The sequence below is a fragment of the Hyperoodon ampullatus genome (assembly GCF_949752795.1).
Source record: "Hyperoodon ampullatus genome assembly, chromosome: 19".
In the NCBI taxonomy this organism is placed as follows: domain Eukaryota; kingdom Metazoa; phylum Chordata; class Mammalia; order Artiodactyla; family Ziphiidae; genus Hyperoodon; species Hyperoodon ampullatus.
In genome coordinates, this window is record NC_136932.1 from 8,707,351 (window position 1) to 8,728,364 (window position 21,014).

A 21,014-nucleotide genomic window follows, 5' to 3' on the forward strand; every position below is an offset into this window, starting at 1 on the left:
GACAACACAGATCCAGAACCCAAGTGCCAGGATGAGCCTGTGCTGGAGGGAAGGGGGCGGAGCGGTGGGGATGAAAAGAACGGAGCAAGGCAGAGGTCAGAATGTTCTGTTCATTTATAAACCATGTCTAAGGTCAAACTTTTATACCAAAAAAAAATAAAATAAAATAAAAATCCACCTAAATCCTGAGGACAGGGCCCCGTGGGCTTCAACACTTCCGTCCCCTTCTCCTTCCCTGAGCCCAAGCTCCTCTCTGTTCTCTGGGAATGGAGCCAGGCAGAGGCCACAGGAGGAACCAGGAAGCCAAATGCTCCTCCGTCTGGGTTGGAGGCTTGGAGGCTCTGGGCTTGTTAAGGGCGGCCACAGCAGTCCCAGACACGCTCTGACAGCACGGAGTCCTAGTCCCACCAGGTCCTAGCTTCGAAGTCCAGGATGCAGCCCCGCGCAGGCAGCAGGAGCCGCCAGGTGTCCGGGCGCTCACATGGGGTAATTGAGCACAACATCCTGCTTGGCGAGCTCCAGCAACATAGGATCATCGAAGAACTTGCTGATGCTGACGTCTTCACTCAGGCCCTGCAGAGTGGGGCAAATGCAAGGATGAGCCCTGCGTGACCGAGCTGTGCCTGAGTGCGGGGAGCGGGTGGGGGCCAAGTGTCGGCTGAGCTGCTTCGAGAGCCCTGCCTTCAGGGTACTGTCCCAGGGCAGGGGAAGGCGCTCCCTTCCCAGGCACGCGGCCCCGGGTCTGGTTGCCTGAAGCCTATACAGATCGTGACTCTCCACGCTGTGCTGTGAAATGCTTTCAGTTTTTGGGAGAAGGGTCCAAAAGCAAGAAATGAAGGGAGATCCAACTCCTGGCAAGACCCTTGGGGGTGGAGGGATGGCTGTGGGTCTGAGGGACACGTACCTTCCTACGACGGGTTTTGATCATGAATTCTCGGGCCAGGTGGGGCGCTGGCTGCGGCTCCAAGGGACGGATGACAATGCTCTTGTCCAGAGGATCACCGGGTACAATCTGAAAGGCAAAGTGGTTTCATCAGATGGTCCAGGCCGACCTCCCAGAGCATCCAGCCTAGAAGCAGGGCCCTTCTCTAGGATGCTGGTGATCCCCCTTGGGGCCTGGAGAGGAACAGGTCAGAGGGGATGGCCTTGCAGAGGTGGGGACCACAGCGGCCAGCCTGCGTTGTTTTCTTACCTGCCAATGGTGGAAGACAGACAAGGAAAAGGCCTGCCCCTGCGTGTGAGTCCGCAGATCGGTCTCAAAGCCAAAAGAGTCGATGGCGGGGATGAAAGCTTTGATGGTGTAGAGAGGGGAGCCTGGGATGGGTGCATCCTGAGTCACATGCCCCCTGAGACAGAAAAACAAAGGCTGAGTCCCTAGTCCTGAAGAGGCCAAAAGCAGAGAAGTAGTGTACCCCCAAATATTGACCATCAAAGAAAGGATAACCACAAGTGCGCTACAGAGGGCAGAAACGGCTCTTGGCATAGTTCCCTGTGGAAGTCAAAGGGGCAGCAACCTCTGGGCAACAGTGCAACACTGATGAGACAAGGACCTGTAGACATTCCCACCACTGACACACCCCAGGAATACCTGCCCCAGGAGCTCTCTGAGGGGGGAGCCCAAGGAGAAATCTCAAATTACAATCTGTGGTAAGGCTGGGGATTGCCTCATTCCTTTCCTACTTCCTTCTAAAAACCTTGGTTTCAGGAGTGGGGAGTGTGAGGTCCAGTCCCTCCTCCTCCACAGCGAGGTTCCCTCTTGCTGGGCTTGTGCTCGCTGCCCCCTCCCTTACGTGCCTGGGCGGCTCACCTGCGCCTGGCCAGGACAGTATAAACAGCAGAAACACAATCTGCGGGGGCCTGGACCTCTACGAAGTAGTAGGGCTCCATCAGACGAGGGGTGGCCTGCAAGAGAGCCAGGAGGAAGGGTTCCTCAGCTTGGGGAAGGCTGAGGACCGAGAACCCAGGTAAAGGGAAGGCTGGGGGACAGCGGCCTCGAGGCCCCACTTGATGCCCTGCGGCAGGACAGCCCTGCTCGCTCACCATGAGGAAGGCCGAGTAGACGACTCTTCTGGCCGTGGGGATGATTTGGCCCCCGCCCCGGTGCAGGGGCTCCTGGGCAACCACCGCATCCAGGATCTTAAACTTGACATTTCGAATCACTGGAAAGGAGAAGGGGGAGCTGACTGCTGAGTGGTTCTGGTGCTAGTCAAGGGCGCACGGGCAGAGCAGCCAGGAGCCTCCTGCAGCACTGCAGCTGTCTTGTAGCCGTGAAAGACATGGTACAGAATCAGCCTGCAGATGCGCGTTCTAATAGCATATGCGGAGGTGTGAAGGTAAGCGTATGTTCTCAGTGTTGGTTTCAGGCCACGTTCAGACAGCATAAAGTGTCCCTAGAAGTTTATGTGTTTCTTTTCCAGATATTTAATTATTTGGGGGATGTAGAATACGTTCCAGGAATTGCACATTTGTCCCTACTAAGTCCAGTCCTGGTCTATAAACCACTCCAATCCCATCCCCCGGATACCCTTCCTGAAACACATTCCAGAAATGAGGAGCAAATGTCAATCTAGACGTGACTTCCATTTCTAAGATGTACCAAGCAGTAGCACCAGGACTGGGAAGGAGAAGGGAGGAAGCTGGCCCAGGACATGGGGAGGCCCTGTGGGCCCCAAGCTGCTACTTCTGCCGGGTCCCAAAGATGAGCCCACCCCACCTCATACACCCAGATGCAAGGACCCTAGAGGCCTGGGGCGGCAAAGGCAGAGGCGCTGGTGGACTTACACTCATCACACAGGGGCCCCTCCCTGGTTCCCCACTGGAAACCTTGAACGATGCTGTCCTTCACCGAGCCGAGAAGAGCCTTGTCCACCTGCACAAAACATGAGGGCCCCTTAGCAGTGACCCTGGCAACAGCCGAAGAGTTTAGAGGGAGAAGGAGGTAGGTACACCAGTAAAAGGGTACTCTTCTTCACCAGAGGATACAAAATACTTTCGGGAAAAATGAGAACACTCTAGTTTCTTCCACTCAAGAACTAAGAGAAGGCCACAGGGCTTCCACTAGTTCTTCTGTACCTCAGAGGGCAGGGTATCATCCACCAGGATGTTGGGGCCGGTGGCATCAGGGCCAAAAGCCCAGATGGAACGGGCAGCTAGCAGATCCCAATCGTACTTGGTCTGGAAGAACTCTCCCAGCTTCTTTCTGGGGGAGGAGGAGAAAATGGTCATGTCAGACAGTTCTGTGATTGCCCGTCCCTGAGGCCACAGATCCTGCTTTTCTGGATGACAGTCGCCTCAGCCTACCTACACTGTGCCAGGACCATAGCGAGAAGGGGGAGACAAAATCAATTCCTAGAGGGAGGGATGTGTCGTGCTAGAGACTCATCAGGTAAGCTGTTCGGCCCTGGAATCAGAGCCACGTTCTCACCTGTTCCACGTGATCTGGACCACCTCGTTCTCTATGTCCTCAGCGAGGCCCTTCTCAAGAGGCTCAGCAATCATGGTGATCTTGTTCCTAGTCGGAAAGGAAATGGGTAATGAGGAGGGTCAGCAGGTTGACCCTCTCATCAGAAAGGAAGTGAGTTCTGAGCAGGGTCAGAAGGGTTGTTCCTAAGAACGGGTGACAAAGGAAAGAGCTAAGGCAGTGACGTCAGTGAAGGCCACAGGAGCAGAGTAGAGTGAAAAGGGCTCATCGTCTTAGGTGTGAATCCATCTCTCTTGAAAAAAGGAAGATTTGGGGCATTTTTTAAAAAAGCTTTAAACAGTATTAGTTATTAAACAGTGAAACAGTAGAGGTGCTGCTAGGGAAAATTTTAAGATGGTCATATTATACAGAGGGAAAAAGTGGCAATTACAAAACCACTGGGAGTAACTAAGGCAAAGAATTCCACAGCATCGTGTCCAGAGGCATAATGAGAGGGCTGGGGTAAAACTCAAGTATCCTAAGCACCCTCATCCCAACACTTAGGGGCCTCTATTTGTGATTGGGGTAGAGTTGGGGGCAGGGGAAAGCCACCCCTGTGAGTCCTAGGGTCACTATGACCCCCAGCTTACTTCTTATTGGGAGTTTCAGCAAAGCATTTGAGGGAGGATGTTTCCACGACTGTCTCACAAAACGTGACAACGGGGTCAGCCACCTGAGACACAAAATAAACTGTGAGGCAAGGTCTAACTGTTGGGAGGACAACCTTCTACCAAAGGGGATTCCAAGGTTCCCAACGCTACCTCTGCGAGAACCCGTCTTAATCAGCATTAGCGACAAGTACCATAGCAGGCTGAGGCTAAAAGTCTGCACCTACACTAAGCAGCCTGGAAAACTTAGTGTAGCGCACAATTTATGTTCCTGAGCCAAGAGTAAGTGGAGATCAGTTTAGGGCCTAAATTATAGTCTCCCAAGGTATCTTTCAACATCCATAGAGCCATCCCACCAGCATTCACTGAACACCGTGGGTCTGTCAGAGCTCTGCCTCGACAGACTGACTGGCGAGCGCCTGTTCCATCCTCAACCCACGACCTCGGGGCAGCACAGCTCCTCCCGGAAGCCCCCACACGGCCTACTCCCGGAAAAACGCAGCGTCTTCTACAGCACCAGCCCTGGGCTAAGAGGGGCACTTGAGGGCACTCACTCCCACGACCACCACCCATGGCCCTGGAGAAAACGTGTGTGTCCACTGAGACCAAGGCTGTGCGACGGGCAGTTTAACTGAGGGGCTACATTAAGACCTCACCACGAGTCCAGAAGAGCCACTCCCCACGCTCTCCTCGAAACCATCCACTCTGAGCCCTAATAACCACAGATAGCTTAGCTGTGCAACCATTTTCTTAACAAAAGATCAAGAATAACTTTGGCTTGGGAGCCTTGACTCTGAACGTTTGACACTGAGAATAACCCCCACCGAAGGAGGCAAACTGGATTTCCAATCCTTCCCACACAGGGAGCAACAGGTCATGATTTTCCCACACAGATCTCCTCCCCTGGACCACCCTTCTCCCCTTGGGTCTTCCTGGGGACTCAAGGGTTTGGCTGCTTGTAAAATCAGCCTGGAGCTGTGAGCCAAGCTCCTGGCCAAGCAGGCGCCAAAGAAAGGAGAGGCTGCTTTACCTTGATGTCTATCTCCGAGTACATCTTCCGCAAATCGTGCATCACACAGTCCAGGTAGAGCTCCCCAGTACCCAGGATCACGTGCTCACCAGATTCTTCCACCTGAAACACAGCGACCCTGGTGGTCACAGCCTGGACTCTCTTGTGACACCAACAGCAGACAGAGACAGCATCAAGGCTAGAACCCAGGAGGAGGTGCCCAAGCCCACTATGAGAAAAGCCACTGGTCAGCGTTGGTTCCAGCCTCTTCAGGAAGGATCAGTGGGGAGCAGTGACCTATGAGTCAGTCATTAAGACACCTGGACCACTGAGCACAGTGCTACTGGGTGTGAGGTCACGGACTGAATTAACATCTTAGCCATTTAGGGAAAACCCTGCTCTGTCTGTGGATATAAGGTGACCCTGTAGCCCTGGCCAACTCCTCAGAAAGCTACGCTGGCAGGCTCAGAGTGACTCACCTTTCCCTGTGTGTTTTCTGGAAAATCAATTCAAAGTGTACTTTCCAGGAATCACCTATCTAAAGACGCTTGTGTAAGATGCACACACACGTGCATACAGGCCCATACACACAAACAGGGGTCTTGTGCTGCCTTCAAATGACAATTAACAGACAGGGACCAGTCCCTGATGTAGGCTGCCGGAAGCAGCAGATCAGAGCCACCCGATGGACACGAAGCAGAGTGCGGCACAAGCAAAGACCCCTCAGCCTGGGCACACAGGGCTCGGCAGCGACTGCAGTCTCGGGCCTACCTTGGTGGTGAGGGACGGATAGCTCTTGTTGACCTTGCGGAGGCCGTCCAGCATCTTGGGCAGCTCAGAGGGGTTGACTGGCTCCACAGCAATCTTGATAACAGATGTGGTGTTGAACTTCAAGGGCCGGAAAATCTGAGCCTGAGACCCAAAACGCAGAGCAGTGAGGACACCTGGCCTGAGCGGGCACAGGCAGTGCAGAGGTCAGGGAGAAGCTGACGACCTGCTGGGGAGCGGACTATCCCCCCGACCTGGAGCCAGGGCGCTGCTTGGAGGCAACCTGAAGGGCCATTTATTCCCACATATGTTGGCAGAACAAAAAGAGGAGGGAAAGAATAAAAGGATCCCTTCTAGTTCCTAGCATTCAGTACAAGGAGAGTCCAGCAGGGTCAGATCTGGAAGGCTGGGCCCATGCTGAGGCCCGGCAGCAGGAAGCAGCAGTGACGCCGGGTTCAACCCCCGCGTGTTCTGCTGCTTGGTGCTCACGTGTGCTGCGGCTCCTTGTGACCCTCTAGCTTAAGCCAATCTAGTTGCCTCTTCCAAAACTCTTACCTCCTCATTGCCTCGGGGTTCAGTTATGGTCGCGGTCTTCACAATTGGTTGGTCGACACCTTCAATCAGAACCCAGTTGCCAGCAGGAACACGGTTCACTTCAATGTGGTACCTGGAGCAGCATCCAACAAACAGCAATGGAACTTGGGCAGAGTATTCCAGAGTAGTTATTCATTCCATAAAAATTTACTGAGCACCTGCTCTGTGCCAGGCACTGAGCCAGGAGCAGGGTGAGCAAAACAGATATTCTAGCAGGGGAGGGATGCGATAAATCAATAATATAGCCACACATATATGTGGTTACAAACTGATGCATGCCATGAAAGAAAAATGCAAGGTATAACATGAGGACAAAACAGGCAAATCTAATTCCAGTTAGATGTTGGTAGTAAGCAAACCACTGCCCAAGGGGTAGAATGTAAGGAGATGCCAAAAGCACCACAGAAGATACTGCAACTCTCCTAGCTCTTTAATTTTCTTCTGGCTTCTAGAGAATGGGATGAATTTGGAGGGAAAAGGGGCTGTTGGCAAGGTGCAGCAGCCACCCTAGGAACAGGACAGCCTTGGTTCGGCTTTCTACCTAAAACGCCAAAGTGATGAACTGACAAGCAGCCCAGACACGCAAGTGAAGTTTAATTCTGCAGACTGGGATGCTACAAGGGATCCAGCAAAGTCTTTATCTTAGTCAAAAAATAGTCAGTGGAGTTTGGGAAATAATTTCTTTGGGAAGAAACATAAAGGTTATGATTTAAAGAACACAGAAGAGGAAGACAAGATTAAGATGAATGAACATGGAAATCCTGCTACAAGAGTTTATACAAACCATCCAAAAGGCAAAGGCAGGGCTCTTGGCATTATCCCAACAGTAGCTGCCTTGTGACCCTAGCAACCTTGGATAGTAAGAACCAGAAGTCAACAGATCTGCTGAAGGAGTGTCCATCTTACCCCCATCACAGGGGGCCAGGCAGCTACTGTGTTTCCAAGGAGGACCACCCCTTTCAGCTCACTGGGACAGTTCCACTGCAGAGGCCCAGGCATGCCCCTAGGGGCCCTGGTTGGCAGTACCTGGCCACGGAGATCCAAAGGCGGCCCACGGTGCATATCTGGGAGTCTTCCTCATCCTCCAGGGTGTAGTTCTCCCCCAGTACCTTCACAGGCTGCCCAGCATGGATGGTGCCACTTAGCACTCGGCCAAAGGCATGAAACTGAACTCCATCATCTGTGCTGTACATCTTGGTAGTATGGCACATCAGGGGACCCTGGAGGTGGCGACAGAGTGCAGCCTCAACCACACAGACTCTGTGGGTAAGCACCACTGTCTCCACCTTCCTTGTTAGCAATGATGTGAGCTCCACGAGAAGGCAGCCCAGACCGAGAAGAAGATATGGCAATCTCCTGGGAAAATTCCAACCAAGGCCCACCCCCTGCTTAGTTAATAGATGTCACAGGCATAGCAAAAAAAACCTTCCTGGGCTTCCCTGGTGGCGCAGTTGTTGAGAGTCCGCCTGCCGATGCAGGGGACACGGGTTCGTGCCCCGGTCCGGGAAGATCCCACATGCTGCGGAGCAGCTGGGCCCATGAGCCATGGCCGCTGAGCCTGCGTGTCCGGAGCCTGTGCTCCGCAACGGGAGAGGCCACAACAGCGAGAGGCCCGCGTACTGCAAAAAAAAAAAAAAAAAAAAAAAAAACCTTCCTTTTTCTTGGGGGGGATGAGGGCACTGGGAAAGAGAAGCAGGTTTAGGATGGTAGAATGGCACTTTTAATTTGCAAGATTATAAGACTAACTTGCCCCAAATTTCCTCCAAAGAAACAACTCACAATTCTCGACTGGCTGTAACATTTATGCCAAGAAACTAGATTGCCTAAGGAATGACTGGGAAAGATTTTTTTAAAAGCCAGGACTGGGACTTCCCTGGCGGTCCAGTGGTTAAGACTCCGCACTTGCACTTCAGGGGGCATGGGTTCGATCCCTGGTCAGGGAACTAAGATCCCGCGTGCTGTGTGGCAATCAATCAATCAATCAAAAATTAAAAGCCACGGGCTTCCCTGGTGGCACAGTGGTTCAGAGTCCGCCTGCCGATGCAGGGGACACGGGTTCGTGCCCCAGTCCGGGAGGATCCCACATGCCGCGGAGTGGCTGGGCCCGTGAGCCATTGCCGCTGAGCCTGCGCGTCCGGAGCCTGTGCTCCGCGACGGGAGAGGCCACAGCAGCGAGAGGCCCGCGTACCGCAAAAAAAAAAAAAAAAAAAATTAAAAGCCAGGACTGACAAGATTAGTTATCATTCATTCAATCTTTACTACCTGTTAGGCACCATGCTAAACACAACCGTGACACTTGCTTAATCTTACTTACTTCTCATAACTACCACATACAAATTATTATCATCACTTTAGAGACCAAGACCCTTAGACTCATAAAGCCTAAACAATGTTCTCAAGATCACACCAGCAGTAGTGGTAACATCGGGCTTTGAATTCACGTCATTCTGACTACGCCCATTGGGAGGGCCATGTAAGGATGGAAAAGAAGGCATTGCTCCTGTGACTGGAAAACAGTATTCCCCATACAGTAGGGGACGGAAATCAGAGAACTGGGGAGCCACGTTCCCTTACATCAGGGTCACAGTCGCTCATGGCCTCGCCAAGGTCGGAATCCACACCTCCGGTGTAGGTGTGCTCTATCTTGGGCTTGGCGCCCACCTTTGGAGAGGGGATATGCTGTACACACATGTCCACAAAGCCTGTAGAGGGAGAAGAGAAAGCCATTACTCTACACTCTCATGGGGGAAGGGAGTGGGGAGTTCTGATCCACTCATGATGGTAAGAAAACTAACAGTGAGGGGACTGCTTTTCAGCTCTAAAAGCTATGGTCCTATGATTCTAGGCAGAAGTGATACCCTGTTTCCTGGGCATATGCTGCTAAAAGATTTGGAATCACACTGATGCCAGGGAAGAGCAAGAAGCAGGTCTAAGCGGTTCCTTGGAACTCAGCTGACAAAAACTTTAATGTATCTATATCGGTCCATGACCTTTTACTGAATATAAGGACTTACTGAACACTTACACAAAACTAAGTAAGTACCCCATCTCTTCTTTCTAGATCTACTTAGAACAATCTCCGAACTCACTCTTCCCTTTGGGAAACACTGCATACGTTTCTGTTTAATAAGTTATTCTGTTTTTCTAACAGCCAATAAGCCATACAAGAGAGAACCTCCATTGGCCCCTTGGGGTGCCTAGCATGTCTGCTTTTAGTTGGGATTTCCTATGTCAGATTGATGACCAGCCCAGAATGAACCATTAAAATTATGTGCTTTAGGGATTCAGATACCTAATTCCTACCAGACTCGGAATCAAGAGATTGCTGAGAGGGCCCTTAGCCATCACCTTTTCCACCTCCCTTTTTTTTTTTACAGATGAGAAATTAGAGTGATAGAAGGATTGAGTGGCTGGCCCGGGATCACCCCGTGGGACAGGGCCAGAGGAGGATTAAGACTCAAGTCTTTTCCCAACCAGTCTGGGGCTTGTTTTACTACAGTACCTGCCTTCTGCGTGACTGAAATACGAGAAAGGGAGCTTGGGGGAAAGAGAGATCGGAGTCTATAATCCATCTCCCAAGTCCCAGCCTGGGGCTTTTCCCACTATTTTACCACACCCACGAGTCCACCTTCCCGACTGCCCTCTGGCAAAAATACCAGAACCTCAGAATCTGCTTCCCCATCCCCTTTACTTGCATGCTCCTCCTGGTAGGGAAATTTAATTGCTTTTGTCTTCACAACATAGAATTCTTGGTACCATCCTCTAAGCAAAGCAGCTAGGCAAAAACCCAGGTGCCCTGAATCCTGACCTGCAGTTTACTTAAAAGAGACTCAGATCTCCAAACACCACTGTGGGGTAAGGAGAAGGTCCCCATGATACATGTGGAGGAAATGGTGATGACGACGAGCTCCTTACCTGTGAACTCGCCAAAGAATTTTTTGCAGACCAGCCTGAGCAGGGGGCGGATGTTCAGCTTCAGCTCCTCCTTGGTCAGGTGGATGCCAAGCTCATCCAGGGTCCTCGGGAGGCTGGTGTCCACATCACCCACGACCTGTGACAGAAACAGACACCATGTCAGCTCGAATGATAGCCCCGTGTGGTGGTACAGAGGACAAGGGGGGCCAAAGGGCAAGAGGAAGGGTCACTGCACTGGGTTCTCTTCTATGGGGAGAGCTCTTGGCAAGGATATCAATTTGGTTTCAGGGAAATCTTTGGTACTTACACTTCAAACCAACAGTGGGTGTAGCAAGCTCAGTTAAATGCCCACACCAGCCAATAAACCGGGCCCTCTCAGACGGACTGCTATCAGTGCTGCCCCCTGGTGTCCAAAAAAGCAGCATCTCATCTCACTCAGGAAATCCCTTACCCTTCCTTCCCTATTTAGAGACTTCTCAGATTTAGAGGATCACTGCCCTGGAAGGAACCAAAAAAGGTCACCCAGCAGTCCATCAGCTGTCAGGATGGAGCCAAGCTAAATCATCCTCAGCAGACTCAAGGTCTCTACGGAGACGGACTCTATAAATTTCTTCTTTAATTCATCCCAATCTCACACAAGATACAAAGTATTTTCCAGCACTAATAAATTTTAATCGTGGTACTTTGTCTTGTTGCTATGTTTTACTATTTTGTCAGTTGGAATGTCCACACACATTTTGTGTATGTGTGTGTGTTCACTGTGCACAGTGTTTATTAAACACTTGCATAAACACATAACAGTCATAAAGTGTAACTGTCTTGGGAGAAAGGTATGTATGAAAATTCCTGTATAACATTATTACCCTTTTAGGTAGCGCAAATTCATACAAATGCAATGTTATATTCTTTTCTTTGGAGCATCCCACATGTTTGTTTGTTTATTTGTTATTAATTTTCATCAGCGTATAGCTGCTGGGAGCATCCCACATGCTTAACTACATCACTACCACTGTCTGATGCATCCTTTTCAATCTGACAAACATCACATACATACGTGCCCAGAATAGTCATTAGAATCAAGCTCATATAGCCATTCATTTAATGGCTACAAAATACTTCATTTTATGGGGTGTATCGTAATTCATTTCATCAGATTCTCACCGATGAACACGTATTTCCAGTTTTTCCCCTTTTCCTGCTGGTATAAATAACGCTATAACATATATATTTTTTTAAATATATTTTTATATGTGTATAAAAATAAAAACTAGAGGACGTTCATGTGAAACAATTATATCTAAGTTAAATCCCCATAACTGAAACTATTATTTCTCAAGTGTCACATTCTTTCGAATAGTCAAAATCTTTGTACATTTCTCCAGGCTGTGCCTTTTCTTTTCTATCTTCCCCCTTTACTCTGATCTCAACAGCACTTAGAGGACTGTAGTGTTCTAGATCCAGAAGATTGGTGACCAACCTTCCTCGTACTGAGTAATACAAAACTGATCAGGTTCAGGGGCAGGGGGAAGACCAAGTTCACCAGCTCTTCCACCTTGTGCTTAGAAGGGCAGACCTGAGCCAGGGGGCCTGACACACTCACCTGAGCGAGGATCTTATAGAGGGGCTCCAAGATAAACTCCACGAAGCTCCTCTGGGAGCTGCTGGTTGGGGCCTTTTTGGTGAACTTTCGCCTGAAGAGATCAAGAGTTATGGGAGACCCAGGAGGGAGAAGGCAGTGTCACCAACCCCAAGGGTGTATTTCCTAACTTCTGAATCTGGGCAAGGCCAAGGCTTGAGGGGAAGGAATGTGTGTGATCATACAATCTCCAAACAGAGACTCCTGAGAGGGCATAGGTTATGACGCTCATGAATGCCTGGGCTGAGCTGTGGAGACTTCAAGGGAAATGGCCTCTCACCGTGTTAGAGCTCATGAAGCCAGCTCACTTAGAGGAGAAAAGATGGTAGTTCACGTCTAATAAAAAAGTAGATTTTAATCTTAGGAACTCTTTCTCTGTCTGTCCGCACTTACTGGGAAAATGGATCACGCCTCTAGAGAGTCGCTTCCTGCACTCTACTTACGTCTTGGGGTTGAAGTAGATGTCACCCCAGAGTCTTTTAGCAAATTCCTGGTAGTTAATGTCACCTATAAGAGAAGCCATACAATTATAGTCTACCTAGCAAAGTACTGTTTAAAATTGTTTCATGTGCCACAAGTGGTTTCTAGCTGAGGAATTCTTGCACCTTCCTCTCCAAGGTCCAGACATTTGCTTCTACCCAGGCAGGCAGACAAGGATACTGAGGCACAAGGGACACGACTGGTCCAAAGTCAACAAGGCGATGCTGGAGCCAAAATGAGCACTCAGGTAGCTCCGTCTCCAGCAAGCCTACGACTGAGCTATGGACAAGGGTACAGTTTATATCCTTTCCTTTGATGCAACAGGCTCAACCGCCCACGTGCTATCCTCTGTGTGCACCCGGTACCGCCCCTTCCTGCAGTGGATCTCAGTGGTTCCTTCATTCCTTCTTGACCCACAGAAGCTCTGCTCTGCTGCCAGTGTGGGCAACCTCCCAGCTGCAGCACCACGCTGAGGCTCCGACTAGCCCTCAACCTCTAGAAGGCACACACCCAGCCCTCTGGAGAGAAAACACCAAAGCTAACTGTTGTGTCGTCTTTTACCAATTGATATTTTTAGTTTGACTGCAACTGCTGATCCTCATCAGACTGAAGCAAGCAATTGTGGCTTTTAAAGATCTTCTGAGTCCAGAGCTCCTCTAACATTCAGTTAGATCCCTGATATCACCAGCTATCTCGTGATGTTTCTAACCCAGATGTCAGACTGCAATCTCTTTCTCGAGAAGGCATAGAGGAAATTCATCACCTTTTCCCTAAAGCCACGTTCCCTCAGACTTTTCGCTCCCTTTCAGCGAGGCCATCATCGGCACTACAACCAAGCTCAAAATCTCTTCGTTGGTTAATTACCACATTTCCCCTTCTTTCCCACGTTATGTTACTTTAACCCTCTCTCCTCTGTGAACCGCTGTTTCTTTTACACACCTCTATTACTGCACTTAACGTACACTGTATCATAATTACTGGAGCGAGCTGCCCGAGCACTCACAAGAACCAGGCCTAGTCCGTAACAGACGTTTAATACATGCTCACTCAAAGAACGAGTGAACACCTCTCCAATCCCCCTGCCCCCGTTCAATCTCAAAGATAACATCCAGCCAATAATCACAATCCTGTATCTGCATATTGACGAAAATGTCTAAATAAGTGTCCCTTCCCTCATCCTTTCCTCTCTCTGGCCTATCTTCCATCAGCTTTGCACATATCACCCTGCCCCAATCTTTACTAGCTCCTAACTGCCTACAGGATAAAGTCTAAATTCATTAACCTCGCATTCCAACCCTCCCCAATGTGGTCCCAACCCAGCCTCCCAGTAGTTTTACTTGAACTCTTCTCCTTGATGCAACAGTCCACTATTCCTGAACAGCCACCCGTGGGCCAACACCACCTGCCTCCGTGCCTCCTCTCCCAGCCCAGCGAGTCTGGACATCCTGGCTCCCTACTCTCCACCGTCAAAGCCCCATCTCCTTCACGCAGCCTCCCCTGGGCCTTTGGAGCTCTACCTGCCTACGGCAGCCACCAGGCACTAACTAAGCCTACACCACCTTACACTGTCATTCATCACTGTGGGATTCTGTCTACCCACTGGATGAAGTTCCCAGGAGTCAGAGATTATTCATCATGCCCTGTGTTCCTAGTAAGAAGACATGGTATCAACTTTGGCAGGATGATGTGATAAAAAAAGCACCAAAGTGGATTCTAGTCCCAACCCCATCAATAAGTTCTGTGTCCCTGGGCACAGTTTTCCCACATGTAAAACAATGGGGAAGGACTCAGTGATCTCTGATTCCTTCCAGTGCTGACTTTCCAGAAGTCCATACATGGCTTTTCATAATGATGCTGGGGCTCACAGCTGGCTTCTTCGGAAACTAACAGTGGGTTTGAAGGGTGAGTAATAATCTCTCCTGAGGCTCAGAGCCATTTTCAGTCAGAAACTGAACCGTCAATACATTATAATTACAGAAACAATCTTGGATTTTGCTTCATATGTTGATACAAAGAACATTCAGAAACATAACCTGGAACCTTGTTCAGGTGAATTTCATTTACTGTCTGTCCATCTATACATTTTTTAAAAAAGAGCCATTTGGAAACAACCAAAATATATGTCTAATGATGAGAAGGTGAATAAGTTATAGTACATCTATACAGCGGACCAATAGGCAGTTACATAAAATCATTTTTATCAATAAATTTTAATAGGCAAATTATTGTGATCTAATGCTAAGTGAATATTTCTTATGCTATTATACTATATGTATATATACAAAATATGATCTCTTTTATGTAAAAAACTGAACTCAGAAAGAAGGAACTATATCAGAATGTTTGCAGTGGTTATGGTAATGAGGTTATGGGTGAATTTTGTTTCCTTCACATTTTACTGTATTTTCCAATTTTCTCAATAAGGATGCAGTAAATATGTATATATTTTTAAAAAGACCAAGTTTCAATTGGTCCATTATGTTCACCAGAGCAAACGTTTCCACGTTTGAGAGCGATGCAGGACCAGTGACTGGAGAGAACACTGGTGCCCCAGCGCCAGCACCGACCGGCTGTGAGGCCTCTCACTGAGCCTGTCTCCTCAGCTCCAAAAATGGGGCTGACAAAGACCTCTGTGAGGAAGTACAGTATTTTACACACAGGCTTAACACTGACACCCAGGACATGGTTCCTACTAGATCTGAGGGAACTGGGGAGGCACCGAGGTGGAGCGCACGGGAACCTCTTGAGAGCTAGGGAGCTGGTCCCAGGGTTCTGGTGTTGCAGCTCCAGGGGCCTATAAAATCATTCCGCTGGACGTCCCAGTGGGCTGCGAATCCAACTCGAGTTCTCAAGTGGGCCTACAGAACTTCTGTGTGCCTGGATATAGTTGGAAAGACAGCTAGAAGCACGACCGGTGAGAGAGATTCCATCTCTGAGAAAGAGGCCTGAATGGCTTTGGGGCCATGGATAATTCCTTCTTGACAAAATCTGTTTCACTCTAGGAGAGATTCTTATTCCTAACTTGAGCTCCCTCTTCACCCATTTCTTCCCAGGCACCTTTATCCTTCTATCTATTGTTTGGAAAGCAGTTAGCCTGAGGAAAGAGCCTAGGTGCCAAAAAGAGCCCCAGATGTGAAGACAACACTTGATAAAATGCCTCCCTCCGACAGTGGACTCTGGCATGAAGCCCATTTCTAAACCATTCAGCAGGAAAGGCACACATGACCTTGGGGAAGCTGGAGAGACAGACTGCCAGCCAGAGCTTACCAAAGGTGTCAGCGTAGATCTTGGCAAAGGAGCCCAGTGTGAAGCAGATGCTGTACTGGGAGCTGGAGAAGCAGACGTTGCCCAGGAGTGGGGAAAGGATTAGGTTCTCGTCAGTGGAATACATGCTGAAAGAGAGACAGCCGTGAGTGCAGGGCCAGGCTGGGCAGCAATGCCGGCACGATGCCAAGGGTGAAGGGTGCAGGGACTCAATATCACAGCTTCTTTCCAGCCCTCACCCTCAGAAGGGGCTTGTGTAATACACTCAGCTTTGCCAATAGCCTGGTCCAAGAGAGTGACATGATGAAGCTGTACCCTAACCCCCAGTAACAAAGTGATTTCCCAGAGCTGGAAACATTCTGCGTGATCTTTAAGAAGTTATCTGCGCCGGACAAGGGGAAACTTGGAGGACAGAGACAAAGACCTTGGAACACAGGAAACTAATCTAATGTGATAAGATTAGAGAAATCCAACATTTTAGAGAAATCTCAATTTCACAAACAGAAACACCAGTGTAAGTGAATGAATGAATGAATGAATGAATGAAGAAAAAGCAACTTCGCCCCCTGCTCTCACTGCCCTACTTTTTTTTTTTTTTTTAAATTTATTTTATTTATTTACTTTTGGCTGTGTTGGGTCTTCATTGCTGCACACGGGCTTTCTCTAGTTGCAGTGAGTGGGGACTGCTCTTTGTTGCGGTGTGTGGGCTTCTCATTGTGGTGGCTTCTCTTATTGCGGAGCACGGGCTCTAGGTGCTTGGGCTTTAGTAGGCGTGGCACGTGGGCTCAGTAGTCATGGCTCACAAGCTCTAGAGCATGGGCTCAGTAGTTGTGGCACACGGGCTTAGTTGCTCCACGGCATGTGGGATCTTCCTGGAACAGGGCTCGAACCCATGTCCTCTGCATTGGCAGGTGGATTCTTAACCACTGCGCCACCAGGGAAGTCCCTGCCCTACTCTTTATTGCCTTGTTTGGCTTTGCTTTACAAATTCACGTTAAAACGTTCAGTCTTAAAAGCCATGCAGAAGCCACAGCACCCCAAGTTCACTAGCATTTATAACAAAACCAGCTGTACACAGGGATCAAATCCACAACCCTAGCCTGACACACTGCTTTACGGAATTTCTTTTCTTTTTAAAAAAATATTTATTTGGCTGCGTCAGGTCTTAGTTGCAGCGTGCAGAATCTTTTTGCCTGTGGCATGCGAACTCTTAGTTACGGCGTGTGGGATCTAGTTCCCTAGATCGAACCCGGGCCCCCTGTGTTGGAAGCGCAGAGTCTCAGCCACTGGACCACCAGGGAAGTCCCTGGAGTTTCTTAATTTAGAAATAGAAGTATTGGCTTATAAAGAGTACTCCCCTACCATACTCCCAAGTTACGGTCCCCAGAGGCAATTGCTTTCAACTCTTTTAAAGGTGCTTCTAGAGCATTCACCTCTATATTTCTAAATAATATGTTCATGTTACTATTTCTTTTTATTTCTTTTCTTTTTTTTTTTATGGCTGCATTGGGTCTTCATTGCTGTGCGTGGGCTTTCTCTAGTTGCGGCGAGCGGGGGCTGCTCTTCGTTGCGGAGCACAGGCTCTATCTAGGTGGCGGGCTTCAGTAATTGTGGCACGTGGGCTTAGTAGTTGTGGCTTGCAGGCTCTAGAGCGCAAGCTCAGTAGTTGTGGCGCACGGGCTTAGTTGCTCCACGGCATGTGGGATCTTCCCGGACCAGGGCTTGAACCCGTGTGCCCTGCATTGGCAGGCGGATTCTTAACCACTGCGCCACCAGGGAAGACCCATGTTGCTATTTCTTGTTTGGTGGTTGAGATGTGACTTCTTGACTTCCTATTCTGGTAGATCAGGATTTAGCCCTGTCCAAGCCGTCCCCCCTTTAGAGACGTTTATCATTTCATCTTTTGGACTCCAGCCATTATATGGGCTCCAGTCATTCTCAGCCCTTCCAGTGACAGGGAGAAGATACCCTTGTTGAGAACCAGTGTTACAAACTGGGGGGTGGCGGGGGTGGGGTGTCTGAAGGGGAACCTGTCCCTGGCCACGAGAGTACTGTCCCTGATCCTCAGCTGGAGAGGAGTTCTCTCAGGAGGACAGCCTCCTCCCAGGTCCTTCAACGGGCCTCAAAAAGTCATCCAGTACATCCTTCAGCCTACAGATAAAACTGTCTTTAAGAATATATTTAGGGAGTTCCCTGGCGGTTCAGTGGTTAGGACTCCACACTTCCACTGCTGGGGGCCCGGATTGGATCCCTGGTCGGGGAATTAAGATCCCACAAGCTGCACGGTGTGGCCAAAAAAAACTATATTTAAGCTATTCTTCAAAGCCACCTTGGTACTGTATTCTAAGGTCTCCCAACCATCACTCATAAACCCCAAATCCATCTCGTTGAAAAGCAGCTTCAACAAGAAATAAAAGCCAACAGTCCCTTCGCTTACTGAGTCTGTGCTAGTAAGATAATAGCAGCTAACATTACTCACCAATCAGCTACTGTCTGCTGAGCACTGTGCTATGTGTGTTACATTGGCTGTCTTTAATTTCTTGTAACATCTCATTGGGCAAATATTACTATTCCCTTCTTACAGAAGCAGAAACTGAGGCTCTATGAGCTTAAGGACTCTGCCCAACTTTACATGGTTGGTTCGGTGAAGACGAGACTGATTCTAGAGCTCAGGATACTGACTGCAGTACTAAGTTGAGGATGTGTGGCGAGCTGCATATCTGGTTAAGGAGCAGAGTTAACGAGGCCAAGGCGGCGGAGTCAATCCCTGCAGAGCCACAGAATGCGCCTCTAGCTGTGTCCAACAAGCTCGTCAACGCATGCCAAGGAATCAGAGTTGCCCCCAGAGGTGTTCAAGGTTAAGATTTATAAAAACCAGAGTGCCGAGGACAGGAGGTCCACTCCCAGGGTTCCTCTACCTTATTAATCCGTTGACCTCATCTACAATGTGACGCAGCTTGTAATAAGCATCAGTGGGGGGCAGCTTCAGCTCCAAGATCAGCCGGTCAATCTTGTTGATGCACACGGTGACTGCCAGCCTCTCCTGCACGGCGTGCTTGATCAGCCGCTCTGTGTTCAGCATCACCTGCGAGACACAAGGCTCAGAAGGTGGTGATGAGAGCAAAGAGGGCAGAACAGTCCAGAGCAGAGCCAAAAAAGGTACTACTTAAAAATATGAAGAATGTGGAAAAGAGGAAATAGATTGTTGGGGGGAAGCAGAGGGTATCTTGCCCAATGGCAGATTCAGGAATTTTAAGAGGTGACCTTGCAGGATTGAGAAATGAATAAATACACTGATGTTGGGAGCCAGGTTTCTCAGTGCCAGAGGAGGAACCAAGGAAGGCTTGGGAAGAAGCTGTGGTGCTGAAATAGAATTGTGGGTATTAGGATAAATTGATTTTTTTCTTCTCTTCTACTGTGTTAATAGTTTTTAATATGTATGTGTAGAAACAGTTACAGATACGTATGGGTGTATATTATCTGTGTTCAGTGGAAATTCCTAGAAGCAATGTGTCCCAGTAGCAATGAACATACTCTGATCTTTGTTTCTAAGTATCTGTCCTCACTATAAGGACAAAGCTCTATGGAGAAATGGCTAATTCCAGGATTGGGGCAGGGAAAGTACAAGATAAGTCTAGGATATCTTTTCGTGCCTAAAAAAAGATGGGGCATGTCAAAAGGATAAAGGAGCCAGCGTGAAGGAGTTCTCACTAGCCAAATCTGGGATAACTAGAGTATCAAAAGATATAAAGATACTAGTGGCTTATAACCCACTAAGTAAAATAAAAATCTGGGTATCCATATGGATAATAAATAAGCAAATGGAGAAGGGAAATCTCTTCCTTACAACAGAATTCCCACCAATAAATATAGAAGAAATAGTAAGAGTTAGAAAACCACCATTTGCAACTATTATATCAATAAGCTAGGAATGACCAATGGATGATGAAACTGGTAAAGTTTGATAAGGAATAACATGTATACATAGACTCAAGGTATCGCCCCACAAATCAGTTATTACAAAGGGGGAAAACAGTAACTTTACATTGGAGAAGCCTGGCACAACCACCTTAACCAAGTGATCAAAGTTAACATCACCAATAATGGGATAAGGTTACATCATGGGCCTTCTGATGTGATGGACTAATAAGAACACAACTGTGCTGATATAGTATTCCTGCCCCAAACAACCCTGAACCTAATCATAAGGAAACATTAGACAAACCCTGACTGAGAGACAGTCTACAAAATAAATGGCCTATACACTTCAAAAATGCCAATGTCATAAAAGACCAAGAAAGGTAAAAGAAGAATTCCAATTAAAAGAGACATGAAAACTAAATGTTATGCATCATCCTGGATCAGGAAAAAAAATTCTATAAAGGACATTATTGGGACAATTAGTGAGACTGACTAAGGTCTACAGAAAAAGATCTGTACAACAATATTGTATCAACGTTGAATTCCCAGATTCTGGTAAGTGTATTACGATTATGTAAGTGAATGTCCTTGTTCTTAGGAAATACATTCTGAAATATTTTATTTTAAAATGGTTCAAGGGGAAAACACATACGTGTGAGTGCATATGTACATGTACAGACACAGAATTACAAATGAGGGTGTTCTCTGTACTACTGCAACTTTTCAGTAAGTTTGAGATTACTCCAAGATGGAGTCAATTTTTAAAAAGGTAACCCTGGCTCCCTCTGCTGGCTATCTCACCGATGACAGCATGAAGGAGGTTAGCCAAATTACCTAATCTTTGGGCCTTTTAACTCCAATCTCTCTTTACCTTAGACAAATTCATTAACATTTAAAACTCTCCTCCCTCCTTTTTATTTACCTTTGTCATTTTTGTGTTTCCGAATGACGATGGGTCCTATCATTTTGAGCTTCACTGTGCAGGCAGTGAGGGACTCACTGAGAACTAATTTTGACTTTCATTTGCTGCCCTAATTTTAGAGCAAAGGTGAGCCTTAATCCCACAGGCTCTCACGTTCTCTAATTCCCAGCTCACTCAGAGCTCTGGGCATTGTGTGCGGCAAACAGGACAGGGAGGAGGGGTCCTAAGAGAACTGACGCAGACTCACGCCCTCAGCAGCATCGATGAAAAGGACCACCCCATCTGAGATGCGCAAGCCAGCTGTGACCTCGTCAGAAAAATTCACGTGTCCTGAAAAGCAAATACCAAGTAAGTCGCCACTGGTGTGGTGGCAGGATGAGGCACGATTAACTTGTACGTGGTCTGTGGGGCACTGCAAAGCATGTGAACCCACAAAT

General features: G+C 48.4%; 1 protein-coding gene across 3 annotated transcripts in view; it reads right to left on the bottom strand.

Moving 5' to 3' along the window:
• Positions 1-96: 96 nt before the first annotated feature.
• Positions 97-21,014, bottom strand: part of EFTUD2 (elongation factor Tu GTP binding domain containing 2) — a gene marked incomplete at its 5' end in the record, with an annotated part of 30,741 nt that continues 9,823 nt past the window's right edge. For all 3 annotated transcript variants that reach the window (XM_079724476.1, XM_079724477.1, XM_079724475.1), the window contains 20 exons: positions 97-573; positions 905-1,012; positions 1,193-1,346; positions 1,808-1,902; positions 2,041-2,159; positions 2,782-2,869; positions 3,073-3,199; positions 3,425-3,511; positions 4,051-4,133; positions 5,099-5,200; positions 5,849-5,989; positions 6,401-6,512; positions 7,466-7,659; positions 9,014-9,141; positions 10,355-10,490; positions 11,955-12,045; positions 12,434-12,497; positions 15,738-15,862; positions 18,653-18,819; positions 20,825-20,907. In XM_079724476.1, the coding sequence (XP_079580602.1) occupies positions 478-573; positions 905-1,012; positions 1,193-1,346; positions 1,808-1,902; positions 2,041-2,159; positions 2,782-2,869; positions 3,073-3,199; positions 3,425-3,511; positions 4,051-4,133; positions 5,099-5,200; positions 5,849-5,989; positions 6,401-6,512; positions 7,466-7,659; positions 9,014-9,141; positions 10,355-10,490; positions 11,955-12,045; positions 12,434-12,497; positions 15,738-15,862; positions 18,653-18,819; positions 20,825-20,907 (2,300 nt within the window). In that variant the 3' untranslated portion in view covers positions 97-477. The remainder of the gene's footprint in view (positions 574-904; positions 1,013-1,192; positions 1,347-1,807; positions 1,903-2,040; positions 2,160-2,781; positions 2,870-3,072; positions 3,200-3,424; positions 3,512-4,050; positions 4,134-5,098; positions 5,201-5,848; positions 5,990-6,400; positions 6,513-7,465; positions 7,660-9,013; positions 9,142-10,354; positions 10,491-11,954; positions 12,046-12,433; positions 12,498-15,737; positions 15,863-18,652; positions 18,820-20,824; positions 20,908-21,014) is intronic.